A 20400-nucleotide genomic window follows, 5' to 3' on the forward strand; every position below is an offset into this window, starting at 1 on the left:
AGTGCTAGGGCCCCAGGGTGCCTGCAGGGGCTCACCTTCTGGGGTCCCGAAAGCCCGAGGTGGTTTGCTGTAGATGGCGAAGTCCCCTTGGGGAGGGTGAGACCTGGGTCGGGCTGATGTGGGGAGGTTTTGGATAATGGAAGAGGAAAAGCACATCTAAGGCAAAGAAGGAGGAGGAGGATATCAGCAGAGAATAGCACGAAGCCATGTTGATAGTGCACAACGCGATCCCGACTCTATTTTTTCGGTGCTTCCTGAACACCCTTCCTGCACCAGACTGATGATTCGGGGCACTGTGCCCACGGGGAAACGGAGCGCGTGATGAGGGCTGGCCTGCCCATGTAGGGGACGCCCCAGGGGCTAAGCTACAGGAGGGACCAGGCCTTTGGACTTACAGACTAACAACTGCTCTTTTTCACTAATATTTCCAGTGTCCCCAGTACCAGCTTAGCCACAGCCACACGATGGGCCCGCCTGTGTGAGGCTGCGTGGTCCGGCGCTGTGGCCGGAGGCTCAGGGACGGGGCCGCGGGGGTGGAGGGAGCAGGGCAGGGCTTGGACCCTCACACCGCCTGCCCCCTTGTCCAGGCCTTCAGCAGCATGGCCGTCTGGAACACCACGCAGATGCCACTGTTCCTCGTACCCTTCGCCCTGAAAGGCCTCGCCAAGTCCAAGCCTGCGACCGAGAGGTTCAAGGTAAGGGGTCAGGACGGCTGCGTGCCTCGGCATGGGCGTTCCCGACTGTGGGGATGGTGGTGACAGGGGGAGGTAGAGCTGGGAGGGCTGGGAGCACCCCGTTTATGCCAAGCGGGGGGTGAGATGGGGAAGGACCCACAGGGCCACAGTTATGGCTCTTGGAGTCAGCAGCCGGCTCATGGATGCTCATCCGACAATGAAAAATAACTCAACAAGGCAGTGCCCAGTAGCAACCGAAGTGAAGGGGCCGTGTCGTGCCCGCTGGGGATGCTGTCCCTGGACAGGATGCTGTTATTAATCCAGTGAAATAGGCCTGAGGTCCAATTTTTAAAAAGTTAAAAACAGCCCGGCCGGTGTGGCTCAGTGGGTTGAGTGTCGTCCCATGGACTGAGAGGTCCCAGTTCGATTCCCCGTCAGGGCACACGCCCAGGTTGCAGATTCAGTCCCCAGTAGGGGGCGTGCAGGAGGCAGCTGATCGATGTTTCTCTCTCACATCGATGTTTCTATCTCTCCCTCTCCCTTCTTCTCTCTCTAAAAAATCGATTAAAAAATTTGAAGAAAGGGGAAAAACAGACTTCCTCTTTTTTCTTTTGAAAATAGCTTTCTGCTTTGGTTTTGTTTTTTTATAAAATTCTACGTACTCGTTGTCAAAGGTTGAGACAGTAGGAAAAGGTACAGAGAGCAGGAATGACCCTAAACCACCTAAAATCCTGTCCGGACGGTGCCGAGCGTCCGTCTAGGTCTCTTACGCGTGTCTGCAGCCAGAGACGGCGAGTTCAATTCGACTTCGGCGAGAGCCTGCTCCCACCCTCCTTGTTTTAAATGCTTGAGTGCACATAGTCTAACTCTTGTATTTTACAGGCAGGGAGAGGAGATGCAGAGGGAGGTGACTAGTCAGTGGTCACACTTTGAAATATGTGAACCCGAACAGCATCTCTCGCAGTGTGGCCCACGGGCCGACCTTTTTACTTTTAGTTGTTATAAATAAAATTTAATGAGAAAAACTAGCCCGGCTGGTGTGGCTCAGTGGTTGAGCGTCGACCCTGCACCAAGAGGTTTCAGGTTTGATTCCCGGTCCGGGCACATGCCCAGGTTGTGGGCCCGATCCCCAGCGGGGGGCGTGCAGGAGGAAGCCAGTCGATGTTCTCTCTCATCGATGTTTCTCTCTCTCTCTCCCTTCCTCTCTTTCTCTAAAATTAATAAAGACACTACATTTTTAAAAAGAAAAGAAAAACTACACATGGAGACTATGATTCAACAGCTGTTGTCACTTAGATGAGGCTGACGCAGGCGAGGCTGTTGGTCGATGTACAATAAAGTAGCAAGTAAAGAACAGGGCAGGCCGTGCTCAGACGTGGAAGAGTGACCCAGTGGTCTGACAATTGGAAAACCTTGATTTAGAATCTTAACTGATGGTGGTTCTTCTCACTTTCACTGTTTATGAGTTCGTAAACCAGTGCGAGGGGCCGGCCAGCAAAACGGGGACACCGTCCTACTGGACCAAAGATCTGAATTCCTTCTTTCTCCCTTTGTTTTTGTCTGTACAGAGATTTTTCCTCCAGGAGAGCCCCGTTTCCTATGTCCAGGCTTTGAAAGACCCCAGCAAAGTGCTGGTTCTGGCAGGGCCACCTTGTCCTGGAGAAAGACCTGCCCCGGGGCTGTCCACCGAGCGCCGGAACTGGAGAGGAATGGACGTGCTCCCGAGGGGACGAGTGGGGCTCAGCCACCTCTGGGTGCCCTCGGGTCAGAGGACAAAGGGGACAGCCTCGCCCCAGAGTTGTGCAAGATAAACCTGGCAGTGTCAAAGGTAGCCCCCCGCCCCCCCACCCCCCCTGCAGGTGGACAGCTGCCAGAGGCTGGGTTCCTCCTGAGACCAGGAGGACAAATACAGAAACCCTTTCATTCTTCAGTGTGAATCAGTCGACCACCTGAAATTGTTTTGTAAGGGCAAGACCCAGAATAGTATGCTATCTGTGTGCAGGTCCTCAGAGAGAACCTGGCGAAGGAGGTGACACATTTATTAAGTTCCCGGTATGTGCCAGGCACTAGCACAGTGTTTTAATGTGGTTATCTGTGAACTCACCTTACCTGCCCGTTTCTCTGAGTAATATTTGCAAGGATGCGCTTCCCTCCCAATCCCCCTGCTGCCCTGCGCTTCCCTATCATCTGTTAATGTTTTGTAATAGACAGCAGGTATCTAATGATGATATGGATACAGCATGTGAATGCTGATCTGTGTCTAAGGATAGAGATGTCTATATAAAGTAGATATTCATGCTTAAGTCAGCAATACTAACATCTGATAGTCAGAGGTGTTACTCTCTAATATCCGTTATCAGTTACACCTTCCTGCTGGGCGGTCGCCTGCCGCCCCTTGGCTTTCAAGCCCACCTCTACGCTGTTTTCTCTAGCCTCGAAGTGTCTTCGGAGTTCCACATTCAACTGGCTATTTGTTTAGTATCTCCACTTCAATGATGACCACACATTTTAACAAGAAGAGACCCCTTCTCCAAGTCCTCCCTGTCTCAGGAGCCGCCTCGCCGCCCTTCCAGCGGTGGAGGACCTGGAAGTCAGAGCTGAGTTCTGCCTCGTCCCAGCAGGCTGACCCATCAGCAAGGACCATTTGCTCCTGAGCCCAGCCACCTTCCACAGGGGCGTCCCCCACCGCCTCCACCCAGCCACCACTGTGCCATTTTCTGCTCCTCTGAGACCCTCCATACCAGCCTCTCTGCTTCCACTCTGCCCTTTACAATGCACTACACACAGTGAAAAGGGAGCTTTCTAAACCGTAAGCCAGTTCAAGCCGCTCTCCAGCTGGAACCCTTCAGTGACGCCACTCTCGGGGGGGAGCCCAGGTTCCCCCAGCACCCTGCCCACCTCTCTGCCCTCTTCTCCCATGTATTCCCTCCACACCACCTATCCCAACCAGCCCTCTCCCCAGCCCTGCTGTTTGGCAACCGATCTTCTTCCTGTCTCAGGACCTTTGCACCTGCTATGCCCATAGCCTGGAACCTCCGCCAGATCTCCCTGTCCCTGGCTCCTCTGTCATTCAGATCTCAGCTTCACTGACACCTGCTCTAGGAAGCCTTGCTTAGCCAATCCATCTAACATTGTTGTAACCCCCAACTTTCTGAAATAGTAGCCAATTTCATTGGACTTATATCACTTGTCACCACCTGATATTATTTGTTTGTTTGCTTATATCCTGCACGGTTTTCTCTCCCTACTAGAATGTAAGCGCAGTGAGAATTATTTTCATTACTTGGTACACAGAAGAAACTCAAATGACTGTTTGATGGACGAATGCGTGCATGAATGAATGCATGAATGCATGAATGCTGTGAAGCTGGCTTTGTTGTCCCCATTTTACAGATGAAGAAACTAAGGTGCAGAGCGGCTCAGAGCCTTGCCCAGAATCAGAGTGAATGCAGGCGGGTCTGGAACGTGGGCTTCCTCCCTGCCATCACCACTCGACTGCCTTCCTTCAAGGCTGCCCAGCCCACGCTATCAACCGACCCCAGATCTCCTTGTTTGTCTGAGGGGCTGTGGGGTGTGCGTGTGGTTGTTTCATCTTCCATTTGTCACTTTGTGTTCAAACAACAGACCCACCCTGGACAGGTGAAGGCTCGTGCTTTCCCAACACCTGTCTGTCCTCCTTGGCTTTGCAGGGGACCCTCTTAGGGGTCTGTGGCAGCACGGGGAGCGGAGAGCAGCCTGTTGTCTGCCATCCTGGGGGAGGTGAGTGGGCGGTGACCATGCACGGCCCCCCAGGCAGACCAGACCTCCCAAGCTCGAGCTCCCCGTCAGCGGCACCATCACTGTCTTCCTCAAGGGGGCTAAGCCAGACCAGTTTTGATACATCGCAAACAGTGATGGTGCACTGAGGGGGTGGCCGATGTCACAAAGGGGAAGAGTGGAGCCGGGGTTGAAGGCCAGGTCTGCCCGACGTGGTCGGAACTTCGCTTCCCAACACAGCAGCGTTTCCTGGTGGCTTCCGTTCAAGGCCACCTTCCTGCGTGGCCACTGGCTTGTCTGTTCCCTCTGCAAGGGAGCCAGCCAGCTTCCTGACAGTAAAGGAACAGAGGAAGGTGTCACAGAAATTTGTTCTTCATGAAACCTGATCCCAAATCAGAAGCAGGAAGCCCAAGATACAAAGGAGAAAGGAACACAGGATGATGCGGTCCTGGGCTGGGGTGACGGCTGTGCTCTTTACTTTATTAATGTGTGTCTTTAAATGTATCATCCAGAGAAGCTGGAAGACATGGTGGTAGAGACAGTGTCCCGGTGCCCAGGTTCACCGGGTGCTGGCACTCACCCATCTATGTAGAAACACTTTTTTTATCCTCACCCGAGGACATGTTTGCATTTATCTTCAGATAGAGCAGGAAGGGGAGAGAGAGAGAGGGAGAGAAACATCGACGTGAGAGACACATCGAGTGGTTGCCACCCACACGACCCCAACCGGAGCCAGGGACAAACTGCAACCGAGGTACGTGCCCTTAGCAGGAACCGAACCTGGGACTCTCTGGTCCACAGGCTGAGGCTCTAACCCCTGAGCCAAACCGGCCAGGGCTGTAGAAACACTTTTTGTGGAACTATTTTAAATCACGAACACGGTGACACTTCCCTACTAACTACTTCGTCGCGATGTTCCAAACACAAGGACCGTCCCCTGGAACCACGATGCCCGCGTCACTTTAGTAGAAGTTCTGGGGTATCCAGGGAGGGTCCGAGATGGCTGGGGGCTTTCTGTCCAGGGAAAGGGGCTGGGGAATGAGAGGGGAAAAGCAGGGGGTGTCTTCAGTGCAAAACTTGCTCAGTCCCTGTGGGAGCGGGTCTGGCTTTGCTCCGGTTCGCGGGACTGTGCCCTCACTCCCTGGTGGGCCTGGCAGGTCCCATGTTACTCCGAGTCCTTGTACATAGGTGGGCCCTTGGGTCCGGAGGGCAGGGGGGCCCTGGTGTGTCCCCTGGCTGCCCGTCCTGAGGCTGGACTCCCTGCCCCGCAGATGCACCTGCTGGAGGGCTCGGTGGGGGTGCACGGAAGCCTGACCTGTGTGCCCAGCAGGCCTGGATCCTCATGGGCAGCATCAGAGACAACATCCTCAAGGGAAACCAGTACGACCAGGCCCGGTAAGCCTCTGGGGGGCCGGGAGGGGCAGGAGTATGGCTGGTTTGGGGAGGGAACCCCACCTTGGAGTGGTAATTTGAGAATTGCTGACACTTGCTGTGTGTCCCCTTACAGGCCCACAGAGCCCCCCCCCCCCCAGAAAGCTCATTACCATATCCGTGTTCTAGGCCAGTGAGTTGAGGCCAAGGAGGTTCAATCATTTGCCCGAAGTCACACAGCTGGTGGGATCTGATATCACTGGGACTGAACCCAGTCGCCTTCGGAAATTTCACTTAACTGCTTTGCTATACGGGCCCCCCCCCAAAGGTTAGCTTAACACTTTGTTCCCGTGAATCTGTTCTGACCTCTCGGTCAGAGGTGAGTCACTAGGTGATCATGTGGTCAGTGTGGAAGAGTTGGCTGGATTCCTGGCCTGGGGCCCCTCCGTCCTGGTGCCGGTGACCTGCTCCGCACATTGCCAGGACAGCCCGAGGGAAGTCTGTGCCGGAGGGTTTGGGAGAACTTGCCGGACACTGCAGCCAGCCGGGCTCCCAGCTCCGGTGGGCTCCCCTGAAATGACTCTCAGCTCGACTTTGCCATCTGCCCCCCACCCCAGTAACAGCCCCGAGGGTGTAGGTGTTCACACCGACCAGCTCCAGCCCGGTGGCCTGTGGGCTCCTCAATGTCAGGTCCAGTACCAACTCTGAGCACCCTGCTTGCACAACCCAAATTGCCCAATTCAGTTTAATGGCATTCTGGAGCTGTGCACCCCGAGGCCGAGCGCCCCGCCTCCGGTAGCTTCCTCGTCATTGGACAGCTGTCTCCTAGTGCCCGAGGTAGTCTTCTCTCCGTCTGCACGGCCAGTTCTGCTCTGTGGTTTCCGGCTGGGACTGTCCCCTGGTCCTGTCCTTAGCGCTGTGTCCGTCCTCTCTGCTCTGCTCCTCCCTGTGCACACTCCAGGGCCACCCTCACACCCGGCCCTTGTTCGACTGCTGCCCTTCCCGTGCGCTGGTACGGCCCAGGGCCCTTTCGAAGCGAATGTCCCAAACAGACACGCTTGGCATCGCTGCACACGTCATGCATGGGGAATTTCACCCAGAACACAACCCATGTGCAAGCATGTCCACACTGCACATGTTCACAGTTGAAAAAGACTAGACGGACCCAAGTGTGCAGCGCGGGGCCCGTGGTTCAATAATCCGCGGTGCAGCCGGGTAAGAACACTGGTGCCGATAACGCAGCACACGCCTGGGTGTGCTGCTCACGGCCGCCCAGGAGCCGAGCCTTTCTGAATAAACACATAAGAAACCGCGATGGTGGCTTCTCCTGAGAAAAGCCGCTGAGGGCCAAAGACGCAAGAGACTTGCTTCTCGTATCCTCTTCCTTTCGTTCTGTTCAAACATTCACAAGCACCTGTGTTAGAGTAAGAGCAGAGAGAGAAGGAAGGACATGAAAGAGCCTCCGGTGGATTGCCATTAAACAGGATCAATCCAAATGTCTTAGCGCGGAGTGCGGGACCTCTCCCTTCCAAGCGTGGGCAGGCGCAGGGCCTGCGGCCACCTGTCCCTTTGACTCCGCAGGTACCTCCAAGTGCTGCATTGCTGCTCCCTGATCCGGGACCTGGAGATTCTGCCCTGTGGAGACATGACGGAGGTGAGCCTGCTCCAGCTCTGTGTGATGCTCTGGGACCCCAGGCTGCCTCGCCGGGTAAATGGAGGCGGGAACTCATCTTCTGCCCAGCACAGCCGAGCCCTGCCTGAGAACCTCTCCAACAAGGGAAGGACGTTGAGAAGATAAGAAACCTCCCATGAGCCCCCTTCCCCCCACCCATCCCCCTGCCCCTCGCTGGCCATTGCTCCCTTCTCCAGTGGGAACACCAGCCAGAGCTCCACAGTGGCAATCTGAGTTCTGGCTACTGCATTTCTGCACAATTCACCATCCTGCGCACCTGCAGCCACCTTTGATCCACACAGCACTCTGGTGAGATAAATGCAGAGTTGTCTTGATTTCACTAGAATGATATGGCAGTCTGGTGTCCACTTACCATCTGCAAAGTGCTAGTCCAGCCACTTGAGTGCATTGTTTCAGGTGAGCCTCAGACACCCCACCCCTTTCTTCCTCTGAGACCCACCATGCTGTTGTCTGTGTCAATGAACGTGTCTGAGCGTTTTGTGTGTTCGTTTGTTGCTTTCTGTTTAATGTCCCACCTATGAGTGAAATCACATGGTTCTTGCCCGTTTCTATGTGACCTACGTGACTCAGCGTGATATCCTCAGGATCCATCCATGTTGTCACAAATGGCAGCTTTTCATCCTTGCTTCTGGCCGAGTAGTATTCCACTGTGTGTATGTACCGTGTCTTCTTTATCCAGTTATCCCCTGAAGGACACTTTCTCCTATGCAAATTTTTAGAACTATTAAAAATTTTTTTTATTTGTTAATCCTCATCTGAAGATCTTTTCCCATTGATTTTAAGATAGAGTGGAAGGGAAGAAGGAGAGAGACAGAAACATCCATGTGAGAGAGACACATCAATTGGTTGCTTCCCACACCACTCCGACTGGGGTGGGGAATCGAACCTGCAACCCAGATACATGCCAGTGACCAGGGAATCAAACCCTCGAACCTTCAGTCTAACTGCTCAGCCCAAATGGCCTGGGTGAGAACTATTTTTCAAATGCCAGAAATGCCCAATCATTAGGTGTCTAGGAGTGTGCCCCGAGGCGGTTCTGTCTGCCCCCTCTGACCACCTGGCTGGTCTGAGCACACCTGGCTATGCTCACCCTCTAGATACAGTGCCTTTGGCTGCCTGTCCGCAGATTGGGGAGTGGGGCCTCAACCTCTCCGGGGGACAGAAGCAGAGGATCAGCCTGGCGCGCGCCGTCTACTCGGACCACGAGGTCTACCTGCTGGACGACCCCCTGTCGGCCGTGGACACCCACGTGGGGAAGCACATCTTCGAGGAGTGCATTCAGAAGACGCTCAGGGGGAAGACGGTGGTCCTGGTGACCCACCGGCTGCAGGTGCGACTTCATGACAACCCAGAGCAGCTGCCCCTTCAGCTCAGACCAGACCCCAGCATTTGGAGAGTATCGTGAAGAACTTAGGCTTCCTCTGCGCTCATGTGAACAAGACAGGCTGGTCAAAACCAGATTTTAGGGCCTCCTTGTCTTCCGAATGTTAGGGCTGGGCCAGTACTTTAGAAGAAAAAAGGAACAACGTCCCTCAGAGAAGGATTCCCCACGTCTCCCATTCTGCGTTCGATCGAGGGCAGTGGCTGAGCCCGGGGCCGCCTCTCACCCGTCTGTCCCCCTACATACTGTCGTGTTTGGTTTGGGCCTCAAGATATTATTGTTATTTCTCCCTCTTCTTTTTTACTTATTTTATTTTTATTTTTTATCCTCACCCAAGGACATTTTTGCATTTATCTTCAGATAGAGCAAGAGGGAGAGAGGGAGGAAGAGAGAGAGAAGCATTGATGTGAGAGAGACACATCGAGTCGTTGCCACTCACACGACCCCAACCAGGGCCGGGGACAAACTGCACCCGAGGTATGTGCCCTTAGCGGGAACCAAACCCCGGTCTCTGGTTCATGGGCCGACGCTCTAACTGCTGAGCCAAACTAGCCAGGGCTCTCCCTCTTCTTATATCTTGGCCTTGCTATTCTTCTGGTATAAAATATCTAAGACATTAAAAAGGCTTAGAAAGCAATCGAATGAACACCCATATGTCTAGCGCCCAGACGACCCAATCCAACGTGGCCCTCCGGTGGCGCTCCCGTCCTCCTCCTCGCTGTTGGTGCAGGCGCCCGGCGTGTCTGCACACCTTCACGGCACAGCATCTTCAGACACGGTGACGTCTCCTTTCCCACATGGTCCATCTGTACGTAACTGAGGTTTTACTTCCTGGGTTAATTTGCCTTTTCATGCAACCTTCTGTTTTTGAGATTGTCCACGTTGATGTAGCTTTCCTTCTCACAGGTGTGATGTCCCAATTCCTGAAGATACCCGAATTTATTCTCCAGGATGAACATTTATGGGTTCCCCCCATTTTTCACTTTTACAAAAAAATGCGTCAGCCTATGTATCAGTGACATGTGTTGATGCTCGTTTGAGAGTTTTTTTTAGGACAGTTTTAAGGGTTGAATTGTGGGTTCGTAATTCTTCAGAAATCTTTCGTTCTACTGTATGTTGTCAAATTGTTTTCCAGAGGAGTTCTAACTTACAAGCTCCTGCCCCAACATGTTCTGAGTGTTCCCTTTACTTCCAGTCACCAGCGTTTCGTTCTGGCCAACCAGGGGATAGAGTAACATTGTATCCGGATTGGAATTCACCGGTTCCTTTGGAACGTGAAGTTGAACATCATCCCGGGCTCACTGCAGACCTCACTCGTCTGCCTCTTCAGCATTTACAGGTCTGCGACCAGGTCATTTTGCTGGAAGACAGTCGGATCTGTGCAAAGGGGACTCACAGTGAGTTAATACAGAGAGGGCGGTACGCCCTCCTCCTCCAGAGGATGCACAGGGACGCCATGCAGGTGGTTTGCACTCCACCCTCCCGCACGCCCCGTGGGGAGCCCACCGGCACTCACGGCCCTGCTTTCCCCGGGACACACTTTGGGACTTTGCAAAGGCAGCCCAGGAGCCTCCGGGGGAAGGCCAGGCCCAGACCACCTTCCAGGAAGAGTCTCTCAGTGACAATGCTGGTAATGACGCTGGGGACAGGCCAGGCGTCTTCATGTCTGCCTGGGTCCTCCAAGGTCCCGGCACTCCCTCCTGGGCCCAGACTGGGCCGTGTCCCTGACTGTCGGGGATCTGGCACATCACACATACAGGCTACAGGTTCCTGCTAGTCAGGGGCTTTGGGCGTGGGTTGTGCTGGCTGGGAGACCTGAGGGGCCAGGAAGTGAGTGGTCCGGGGCACCTTGGAGGGTGTGCAGAGGTGCAGGCGGGATGGGGCGGCTTCAGCATGAAGTGATGTCAACTGAAAACTTGGCGTCTGGACTTGCCTTCCATGTGTGTGGAAAGCTCGTGTTGAAAACAAAGGTATTGCAATCAGAGATGGTCAGGGCCTGGTCCCCAACACCCAGCTCCTGCCTCGCCCCTTTCTGAGACAGGGCAGCAGAACAGGGAGACTTCCCTCGTAAAGTAAGAGAAGTTCTGGGTTTGCATCCCAGCCCTGCTGCTCGCAAAGCTGTGTGACCTTGGCCAAGCAGCTTAACCTCTCTGAGCCGTCATTGGCAAACGTGAAGGCAAGAGTCGTCATGCAGTTGAGATGAGGTCCAGTTTAAAGAGACCCAGCACAGTGTCTGGCACACTGTAGACCCCTGTCACCAAGGGCATCACCAGCTGTGAAGATCAGACACCGATCTGGGCAGAAAAGTAATTGGAAGGCAAGGGCGCAGGCGACAGAATGACAAGGAAGGTTGAAGCGCCAGGGCCTCAGCAACTTTGGGGTCTCAGCAGCAAATCGATTTGAAGAAAATCTATGCCAAATATTTTCCATTCTGGTGTAATTGCCCTCACGATCCAAATGCCAAGAAGAGCACCCGCCCCCCAGGAAACACTGGGGCGGGCTCTGAGGAGCAGGATGCTTGGCAGGGAAGTACTGGTGCTCTCCAGGGCGCTGCTGCCTGTGCCACTGTCCCCAGGAGTGTCTGCTGGCACCTCCGGTACCCGTCTCCTGCCCCGCTCTAGACCCCGACTCTGCCTGGGCTGGTGTCACAGCTGCTTCTGGGGAGTTGTCTCAGAAGCGTATTGCTGCAAAGCACCTTACTCTCCACCTATAGGCCCGCCTGTTATCAGACGGGGACACAGAGAGGTTAAGTGATTTGCCTGAGGTTGCACAGCATTGTGATGACAATTCTGGAACCCAGGTTTCTAGTCCGAGGTCATTGCTTTCTTCATTTTCTCCAGTTGCCTTTCTCAACCCAGCCAGCTCCTGGGAACTCCGGGCCCTCCAGGGTTGACTGGATAGTTGGGGGTGGCCCCCTTTCCAGACTCTGGAGTCTAGAGTCTTCGTGGGAAAGCTGCTGGTTAGGTCGGATGGCGGGCACTGCAGCCGGAGGCGAAGGAGCTGGAAGAGGGTGGACTCCTCTCGATGCCGGAAGGAGAACGGGGTCATCATTTCTCTCTTCTCTCCCCTGCGCAGGGCTGGACAATCAGCTCATGAAGAAGGAGGAGATGGGAGAAGGGTCCCTGACGTGGCGTGTCTACCACGAGTACATCCAGGCAGCGGGGGGTACGTCTGTCAGCTGCCCATGCCCTGCCCAAGGCTGGTTCAGGTTGGAAGGTGTGAGGTCGTGTGCGGTCCAGAGGCACCGGAAAATCATGCCACACGGGTTACCTCGCGTGATCCCAGCCACTCAGTCACGGCACCAGCACCACCATGGTCAATGCTGGGATTGTGGCCCCAAGGGCGCTTGTGTTACAATGTCCCTGAGATTCGTTTTCATCAGGTTGGTCAGACATGCAGACATGGGCAGCACAGTCGAAGGAAGAGGTATATACTCATAGATCCCTAGAAGCAGCAGGCCACACTGTGGCGGCAGAAATGCGGTCGGTGGGGAGAGACAGATGCGCGCGCTCGGAGGACTAGGAAAGGACTGTAAATGCACCGGTGCTGACCCAGTGGAGTCACATGCCCGGGTTCCAGCCGCCTTTTATACATGACAAGCCTCCAGGCATTTGGGGGCTTCTAGTTCCGCTGTAGTTTAGGCGGTTGGTGGATGGAAGGGGATTACAGAAGCCAGGGGCGGGGTCTCTGCACCACCTACGGGGCTGCACCGGGCTTGTCTTCTCAATGACACATTGGGCCACATGGGGAGGCACCAGGGTTGGTCAGGAGGCAGAGCGGGTGAGAAAGGAGAGTGTGGTTCAGAGACCTTGTTGGAGTTTTCATGGGAAAGAGTGGGCAAGGCCGGGTAGGTACACAGAGTAAGCTCAGAATCAGAGGTTTGAACAGTTTTGGGGGGCTCTGGCTATAGGGATGGTCCCTAGTTGTCAGGTGCCTGGTCTAGGGCAGGGGAACACTGGCTCAGGGTGTGTGAACATGGCAGATGACACAGCGGGGGGATGGGCACTCTCACTGCGGCTGTTTGCCACCTCCAAGGACCAGCTGACCCTGGGAGAGGCAGCCTCTTCAGGACCAGGGCCCCAGTACCAAAGCATCAGGACACAAGACACAAGAAAGTCTAGTGCTACAGTGATGCAGGTGTCAGGGCTACAGCAGTGCAGGTGTCAGGGCTACAGCGGTGCAGGTGTCAGGGCTACAGTGGTGCAGGTGTCAGGGCTACAGTGATGCAGGTGTCAGGGCTACAGCAGTGCAGGTGTCAGGGCTACAGCAGTGCAGGTGGCCACAGCGGTGCAGGTGTCAGGGCTACAGCGGTGCAGGTGTCAGGGCTACAGTGATGCAGGTGTCAGGGCTACAGCAGTGCAGGTGGCTACAGCAGTGCAGGTGTCAGGGCTACAGCGGTGCAGGTGTCAGGGCTACAGTGATGCAGGTGTCAGGGCTACAGCAGTGCAGGTGTCAGGGCTACAGTGATGCAGGTGTCAGGGCTACAGCAGTGCAGGTGGCTACAGCAGTGCAGGTGTCAGGGCTATAGCAGTGCAGGTGTCAGGGCTACAGCAGTGCAGGTGTCAGGGCTACAGTGATGCAGGTGTCAGGGCTACAGCAGTGCAGGTGGCTACAGCAGTGCAGGTGTCAGGGCTACAGTGATGCAGGTGTCAGGGCTACAGCGGTGCAGGTGTTAGTGTTTCTCAAACTGCGTAGTGAGAGGGGTTCAGCGCCCAGCAGCGCTGAGGGGGACAGACGCGTGCCCATCGCCGGGGAGGAGCGCGGCCGAAGCTTTGCCTGGACGTGTTAGAGGTGCCGCTAAAGGCGGAGGGCCGCTGAAGGCTCAAAGCTACTGCTCTCTGAAATGGTGGGTGTGGCCCGGTCCAAACACATGTCACCGTACGATGCTGTAAACCCCGAGCCAAGCGCGTGGTTCTGCATTTGCGGGGTTGTTTAAGAGATTTCTGAGAGTAGCTGTGACTCTGTGACCACTCCTTACTCTTCACTGACCTCAGAAGGGACCCTGTGTCAGGCGGAGCCCCTCACGGAGTCTCAGTGAATGGGCACAGGAACCCCTAATTCAGAAAGAGGCCCGTGTCCCGCATCAGGCCCGGCACGCCCCACACACGAGTACGCACCACCTAAGAGGTGGCCGATGGTGTTCCTTAGAAAATTGGACCCCCCGGCCCTGTGTGAGGGGAACTAACCTTTCTAGAACACCGCTCTGACAGACACTGGCCGGGTGCCAGACACATATCATCTCATGTCCTCTCCAGAGTGGCCCAGGGGGCTGGTGTGACTCTTGTCACTTCACAGCTCAGGAAGCAAAATGCCACTGACATTTGGTACCTTGCCTGGGATCACAGTGTTAGTAAGTAGCAGCGCCAGGCTTCGAACCCAGGGCTTTCTGACCTCAGAACCCAGCTCTTTCTGGTCCTTCGAGGCGTCCAAGGTGGACGGGAGATCCACGGGCCTGGGGTGATGAGCAGCTCGGTCAGCAGCTGCTGTGCTCCTTCCTGGGGCACCCCGTCACCTCCCTCCCCCTCCCAGGGTACCTGGTCGCCGTCCTCGCCGTCCTTCTCATCGTGGTGTTCGTCGCCCTCTCGGCCTTCAAATCCTGGTGGCTGAGCTACTGGCTGGAGCAGGGCTCAGGGGTGAGTGCCATGGTGGGAGTGGGGTGAATTCTGACGGGCTCCTCTGAGGGCCAGCCACAGGCTCGGGACCCCACGACCAGCCCAGGGCCTGCTTTGCCGAGATGACAGACGGAATTCCAGGGAGGACCCCTGGGAGCCAGACCCCCGGGGCTCCCTCTGTCCCGGCTTTAACCGGTGCTCACAGAATGAGCCGTCACCCCTGCAGTCTTTCTGGGACAAAACCAAGAGGTTTCTGTGCCCAACTGTGCCCCACCATGGCGACACTTTCCTTTGGTGGCACTTGTGCCTTCTCGCTCTGTGAGTAAAACATGCCCCTGCTCTGGGTGGGCGTGGGAGCCACCCAAAGAAAACGTGTGGGCTGAGGGAAATCGGGGAGAAGCCGTCGATTCCGCCACTACCGACAGCAGGGAGGGCTGAGCGCCCTTCTGATCCGTGCAGAAATGACCCGGGCGTCTCAAAGGAAGAAGGATGGAGGGGCGGGTGACATCTCCCCGGGGACACAGGAAGCCAGGAGTCCATCCTCCCACGGACACCGGGAGGCAGGGGCCCTCTCCTTGCGGTGACTCCATTCCTAAGGGCGGGTCTCGGGCCCTTGAGAGAGCTGCCTGCCTTGGAAAGAGGCGGACTCGCCCCGGGAGCCCGATGAGAAAGTCCCGGGGAAGGGAGCGCGGGGCAGTGTGCTGGCCGGAACCAAGTCCGTTCTCGGGCCACACCTCGGCTTTCATCGGAGGGCTGGGGTCCCCCAAGCCGTCGACTTAAGCGCTAAAATCCATGTTAGAGTTCGGCTCCGATATACAGCCACGTGTAATGATTGATGTGAGCTGCAGCCCCCTCCTCACCCTGGGGTGGGGGGGCTAGAAGTTCCAGGCTTTGACTCAGGGCTCGGTTCTCTGGTGACCAGCCTCTATCCTGAGCCGTCAGGGCCCAGCCACTGGCCATCTCATGAGCTACCGAGACTCTTGTTACTGCGGAGACTCCAAGTCTAAGCTCTTGTATCAGGACCCAGAGCCAGAGGCCACGTGTTGGAACAAAAGGCGCCCCGAGCGCACTTTGTTATCCTACCACATCCCGTTCTCTCCTGAAGACCAATAGCAGCCGAGAGAGCCGCAGACCCAGGCGACACCCTGGACAACCCCTGCCTGTCCTTGTACAAACTGGTGTTCGGCCTCACCCCCCTGGTCTTCCCCTGTGTGGGGTGTGCTCCTCGGCCGCGTTCAGCAAGCTCACGAGGAAGGCGTCCGCGGGCTGCATGACAAGCTCTTGGACAAGGTACGGCCGCCGCAGGTGGAGCCCGACCTCCCCCGTCCGGTTTCCTCACTAGACTTGACCGTCTGAGCAGTTTTTGGTTTCAGAAAAACAGTGGAAAGTACAGAGAGTTCTCGAACGCCCCTCACCAACCCCTACCTTGTCCTTTTATTAACATCTTGCATTAGTGTGGGACATTTGTTACAACTGATGAGTCAGTAGGAATCTATCGTTATTATTATTATTGTTGTTGTTGTTATTAACTCAGGTCCATAGAATGGGACATTGATGTGAGAGAAACATCGATTGGTGGCCTCCCGTGCATGTCCCGACCAGGATCGAACCCGAAACCTAGGTTTGTGCCCCAACCGGGAATGAAGCCCGAAACCTCCTGGTGCACGAACACGCTCCAACCACTGAACATCCAGCCAGAGCGTGTCCAGGACTTTAGTTAACAACAACAACAACAATAATAATAGAGTCATACTGACTCATCAGTTGTAACAAATGTCCCAAATGTAACACACCTCCTGGTGTGTAAACATGCTCCAGCCACGGAACCACCCAGCCAGAGCGTGTCCAGCACTTTCAGAGAGCTGGCTGGGAACCCACCTCCAAGAAGGGGCAGTCAGGGCTCACTTCTGAGATGCCAGGTCATATGCAGCCACCGTGGGCTTGTTACCAGTCCTCGGTGATCTTGAGTGAAAATGGTCCCATCACCGGAAGTAAGAAGAGCTGGTACGAACGGCTGCTGACCAGAGCCAGGTGCTGTTCCGAGCACTTTCTGTACATTTCCTGTTTCTCTCCCTCCCTTCTCTCTCCCTCCCTTCTCTCTCCCTCCTTTCTTTTTCCTTCCTTCCTTCCTTCTTAAATAACAGCTCTATGGAGACATAGTTCACATGACCATAAAATTCACCCTTTTAAATCGTACCACTCAGAGATTTTTAGTGAATTAGTGGCGTTATACAATCTTCACCACAATTCTATGAAGCGCTGTTATCATCCCCACCTTACACATGAGGACACTGAGACTCAGAGGGGTCAAGCAACTTGCCCAAGGTCACACAGCAGTCGGTGGAGAAGTCCGCGGCTCTGGAGCCCAAGCAGATCTACCCCGGAGCCCCTGCTATTAACCACGACTCCATACGACCACCCCCATGCCCCTCCGGCTGCGTCCTGCCCCTCTCCAGACCCAAAGGATAAGTCAAGTCTCAGCAAAGCCAGCTTCCTCTCCCGATCAGATCCCAAGCTTTTGTCTCTGCAGGTTTCCTGCTGCCCCATGAGCTTCTTTTGTTGTAACTCAGGAGAGTCATCCTCACTCAGACATCAAGTAATTTTGAATATTAGGAGCTTTATTACCTGCGCAGGGACTGCAGCCAACCTACACAGAGGAGAACTGCAGCCCCGAGCTCAGGGGGAGGGTTGCTTATATAGCACAGGGGTTACTCACGAGTTTAGCAGAGCAAGCAAGCTGCGTGTACAGAAGCAGATATCAGCAGTTAGTAACTGCACAAGTTGTTTGTTTTATATTCCTTAACATTTACTAAACCCCAGCCTTGATGTCTCATTGTCCCATCTGGCATCTCCTGATTAGTTAAGCTCATGGTCATGGCTGATGCATACCTTCCTCTTCAAGAATTTTTGCAAAAACAACTCGGGTTCAAGGAACCCAGGAGAGGTTCCTTCTTCTAGCAGATGGAGAATTACTGGGTTATAACACTTTGACACAACCCCACGGGCCGACTCTTGAACTGCTTTGCAGGGGACCTGAATGAGCTGGACCAGTCACTGCCCCTTGTGTCCGAGGAGGTCCTGCTCATGTTCCTGTGGGTGATCACCAACCTGGTGACAGTCGGTGTGCTGTCTCCTTTCATCATGCTGATCGGAGTCACCATAGTCATCGTTTGCTTCATTTATTCTACGTGAGCGGGTTCTTTTTGCTTGTGAATGAGCTCTGTGCCTCGGGGCTTGAGGTTGGGACCCACCTAGACATGGGTGACCCAGCGCTGCCTGGCCAGGTCACGCCCGCCATTCTCAATGCAGGAAGTTGAAGAGGGCCACCAACGTGTTCGAGAGACTGGAGAACTACAGCCGTTCCCCGTTCTCCCCCCACATCCTAACCTCGCGCGCAGTCGGAGCTCCATCCATGTCCACGGGGAAACCGAAGACGCCATCAGCGAGTGAGTTCTTCTGCCGTCTGAGGGTGCTGGGACCGTGGGGTGGCGGGGAGCAGAGCACGGGGAACAGCATCGTCTGCACAAGGATCAGAGAGAACTTTGTTTTATCCATTCACTTCTCGGAGCCTCCGGAGCCTGCTCTGTAAGACGATGCGCACGAGAACAAAAGCCATGTGAGCGATGCAGGAAGTGTCTGCAGAGCGGGAACACCTGTGCACAGGTCTCTTCACGTGGTCAGTGGTCAGAAGGACCACTGAGTCAGCCCTTTCCCACTGGTTTTCCTTTCTCTCTTGAACAGGTGTCTACTTTTCATAAAATCAGAAGGAGCAAGAACTTTCTAAATACCAGAATTCCCTTCATTATATCCACACCCATTGCTTTACCTTCTAAATGTTTGTTGAAACAAACAAAAATCCAATGATTGCTGCTGGGGCTTAACTGTGTCCTACGAACTTAGCTACTTGTGACGACCAGTCAAACGTGGTCTGCGCCGATGGACAGGACGCTCGGTCTGGTGGAAGGTGGGAGACACAAGAACGACGTGTGTGTAGTGATCCAGGGTCGAACGTGACGGGCAGCGCAGGAGAGGAGTGATAAAATGTCAAAGTTGTTCAGAGGGGAGAGGTGACCTGCTGGGGGGTCAGGGGAGGCTCTGGGGAAGCTGTGGGCATGGGGGATGGTGTGTGTTCAGTGAACTGGAATATTGGATGAAGCTTGGCACCAGCTCTCCAAGTGGCCCTGACGAACACCCGAGGGTGGTGCAGACGTTAGGGCTGAGGGTCCTTGAGGGATGCTCTCAGGTGGTCAACATGGAGAGCCCAGCAGGTACTCAGCACCTGCAGGTGGACAAGACAGTCAGCCCCTGCTCGGAGGTGGGGAGGGAGGGACCACCGCCTTCGCCCGCTCATAGACCCTGGCATTTACGTATCCTCCTTGGCCCCATGAAGGTGACTCACCCATCCCCGAACCAGGCACAGGCCAGGACGAGCATGTGGGGCTGGGCCTACGTGGCTCAGAGCCGAGATCTGGGCTCAGGTCAACCCCATGGCTGGGAAAGGGGTGGGGAGGAATCTCCCACAGAGAAGTCAGGTTGTGGCGGTGGGGGTGGGGGCCAGACGCTGGAGGAAGCCACAGGTGCCCACGCTTGGGAAACCAGGGGGCAGGCAGACACGGGGGCTCTCAGGCTGTCCATTCCTTCCCAGGTTTCACAGGCTGACCGGTGTGCAGAGCAACTACCAGATGATGTTTCTGTCTTCCATGCAGCGGGTGGCCCTGAGGCTGGAGCTGATGACCGACCTGGCGACCTTGGCCGTGGCCTTCAGCACTTCGTCCGTGTCCCATTCCTATAAAGCCATGGCCATCAGCCTCACCCTGCAGGTGAGAGAGGACTCAGACAGTGGGGGTGTGGTCTGCGGCCGTGGGCGGGCTCAGCGCATCCAGGGGCTTTGCTCACACCTTGGACTTGGCCGTGTGCGGGCCTGTGAGCCGTGTGTGGGCCTGTGGGCCGTGTGCCTGGCTGTCTGAATCTGCTGCTCCGTCTCCTCATTACCTCTGAGCTGGGAGGCCTGTGTTTAAAGATATTAAGTGGAATCGTCAAATACTGGACTTGAAGGGGATTCAGAACAAGAGCCCTGGCCTCTCCGTCGCCTGGCTGGTATCTTTTCGCTCTACTGTTATACCCTGGCCCAGGTGTCAGACTTTTCTGAGTTACCTGGGGAGGCTGTTCAGTAGGGAGGGGTCCCTGTCCTCGGAGGCGTACTCAGCCTGGGCCCACACCCCGCTGCAGAGCATGGAGTCAGGCCCTGGGAATCTGATTGTGAAGACAGGCTGTCGGGGTGTTCTGATGGCGCAGTCAATGTGCCGTCTGGGGCACTGGGGTGGGGAGCGGGCACTGGCTGGCCGGGGCATGTCCACAGACTCCCGTGGGAGGGTCGTCCTCGAGGGAACCCTGGCTGCACCGTCCAGGGCGCCCCTCCCCCGCGTGTGCAGGAACCGAGTGGCTTTCTCTCCACCTGGCTGCAGGCTGTGGGCCCAGTGCTGACCCTTCTTTGGGGTAAGCAAGGGGTCCGCCTTGCTCCGTGGTGACCCCGCAGCAGGCACGCATATGCACACACACGCTGCCCTCATGCACACCTGCGTGTGCAGGACCTTCCCAGGCGCACGGGCCACACTGATGGCCGTGCGGTGCCCACACGCAGCTGGCCAGTGGGATTTAACGGGAGCTGGACTCGAGCTGGCACTGAGCCAGGCGCTTGCGGGCGTGGCTCCTCTGCATTGCTGCCGCGTGCCCGGGACCCAGCAATGTGGTGAAGAAGGTGTGGTTGGGACATGCAGGGCCACCCCGGCCGCTGCCGCCATTAGCAGTGTGGCTTTGGGGTGGTCTGTCGTCCTCCTCATCTGTGAAAGGGAGATAGTAGATGAGAGGCTCGTGAGGGCGGCGTGTGCGTGGGTGTCAGTGCAGGTTCGGGCC

The 20400-nt window shown here is 55.6% G+C and overlaps 1 protein-coding gene across 1 annotated transcript in view; it reads left to right on the forward strand.

Moving 5' to 3' along the window:
- The window catches only part of ABCC11 (ATP binding cassette subfamily C member 11), a 38024-nt gene that overhangs the window by 10223 nt on the left and 7401 nt on the right, over positions 1-20400 (forward strand). Inside the window, 21 exon segments of the mRNA XM_036276074.1 lie at positions 588-695; positions 2243-2312; positions 2315-2502; positions 4364-4401; positions 4403-4433; positions 5702-5753; positions 5756-5825; positions 7383-7455; positions 8621-8824; positions 10206-10332; positions 10404-10505; positions 11951-12040; positions 14405-14508; positions 15593-15612; positions 15614-15696; positions 15699-15746; positions 15749-15777; positions 17479-17675; positions 17797-17876; positions 17879-17933; positions 19133-19307. Coding sequence (XP_036131967.1) covers positions 588-695; positions 2243-2312; positions 2315-2502; positions 4364-4401; positions 4403-4433; positions 5702-5753; positions 5756-5825; positions 7383-7455; positions 8621-8824; positions 10206-10332; positions 10404-10505; positions 11951-12040; positions 14405-14508; positions 15593-15612; positions 15614-15696; positions 15699-15746; positions 15749-15777; positions 17479-17675; positions 17797-17876; positions 17879-17933; positions 19133-19307 — 1944 coding nt within the window.

This window comes from Molossus molossus, unplaced genomic scaffold, assembly GCF_014108415.1.
Source record: "Molossus molossus isolate mMolMol1 unplaced genomic scaffold, mMolMol1.p scaffold_m16_p_21, whole genome shotgun sequence".
Classification (NCBI taxonomy): Eukaryota; Metazoa; Chordata; class Mammalia; order Chiroptera; family Molossidae; genus Molossus; species Molossus molossus.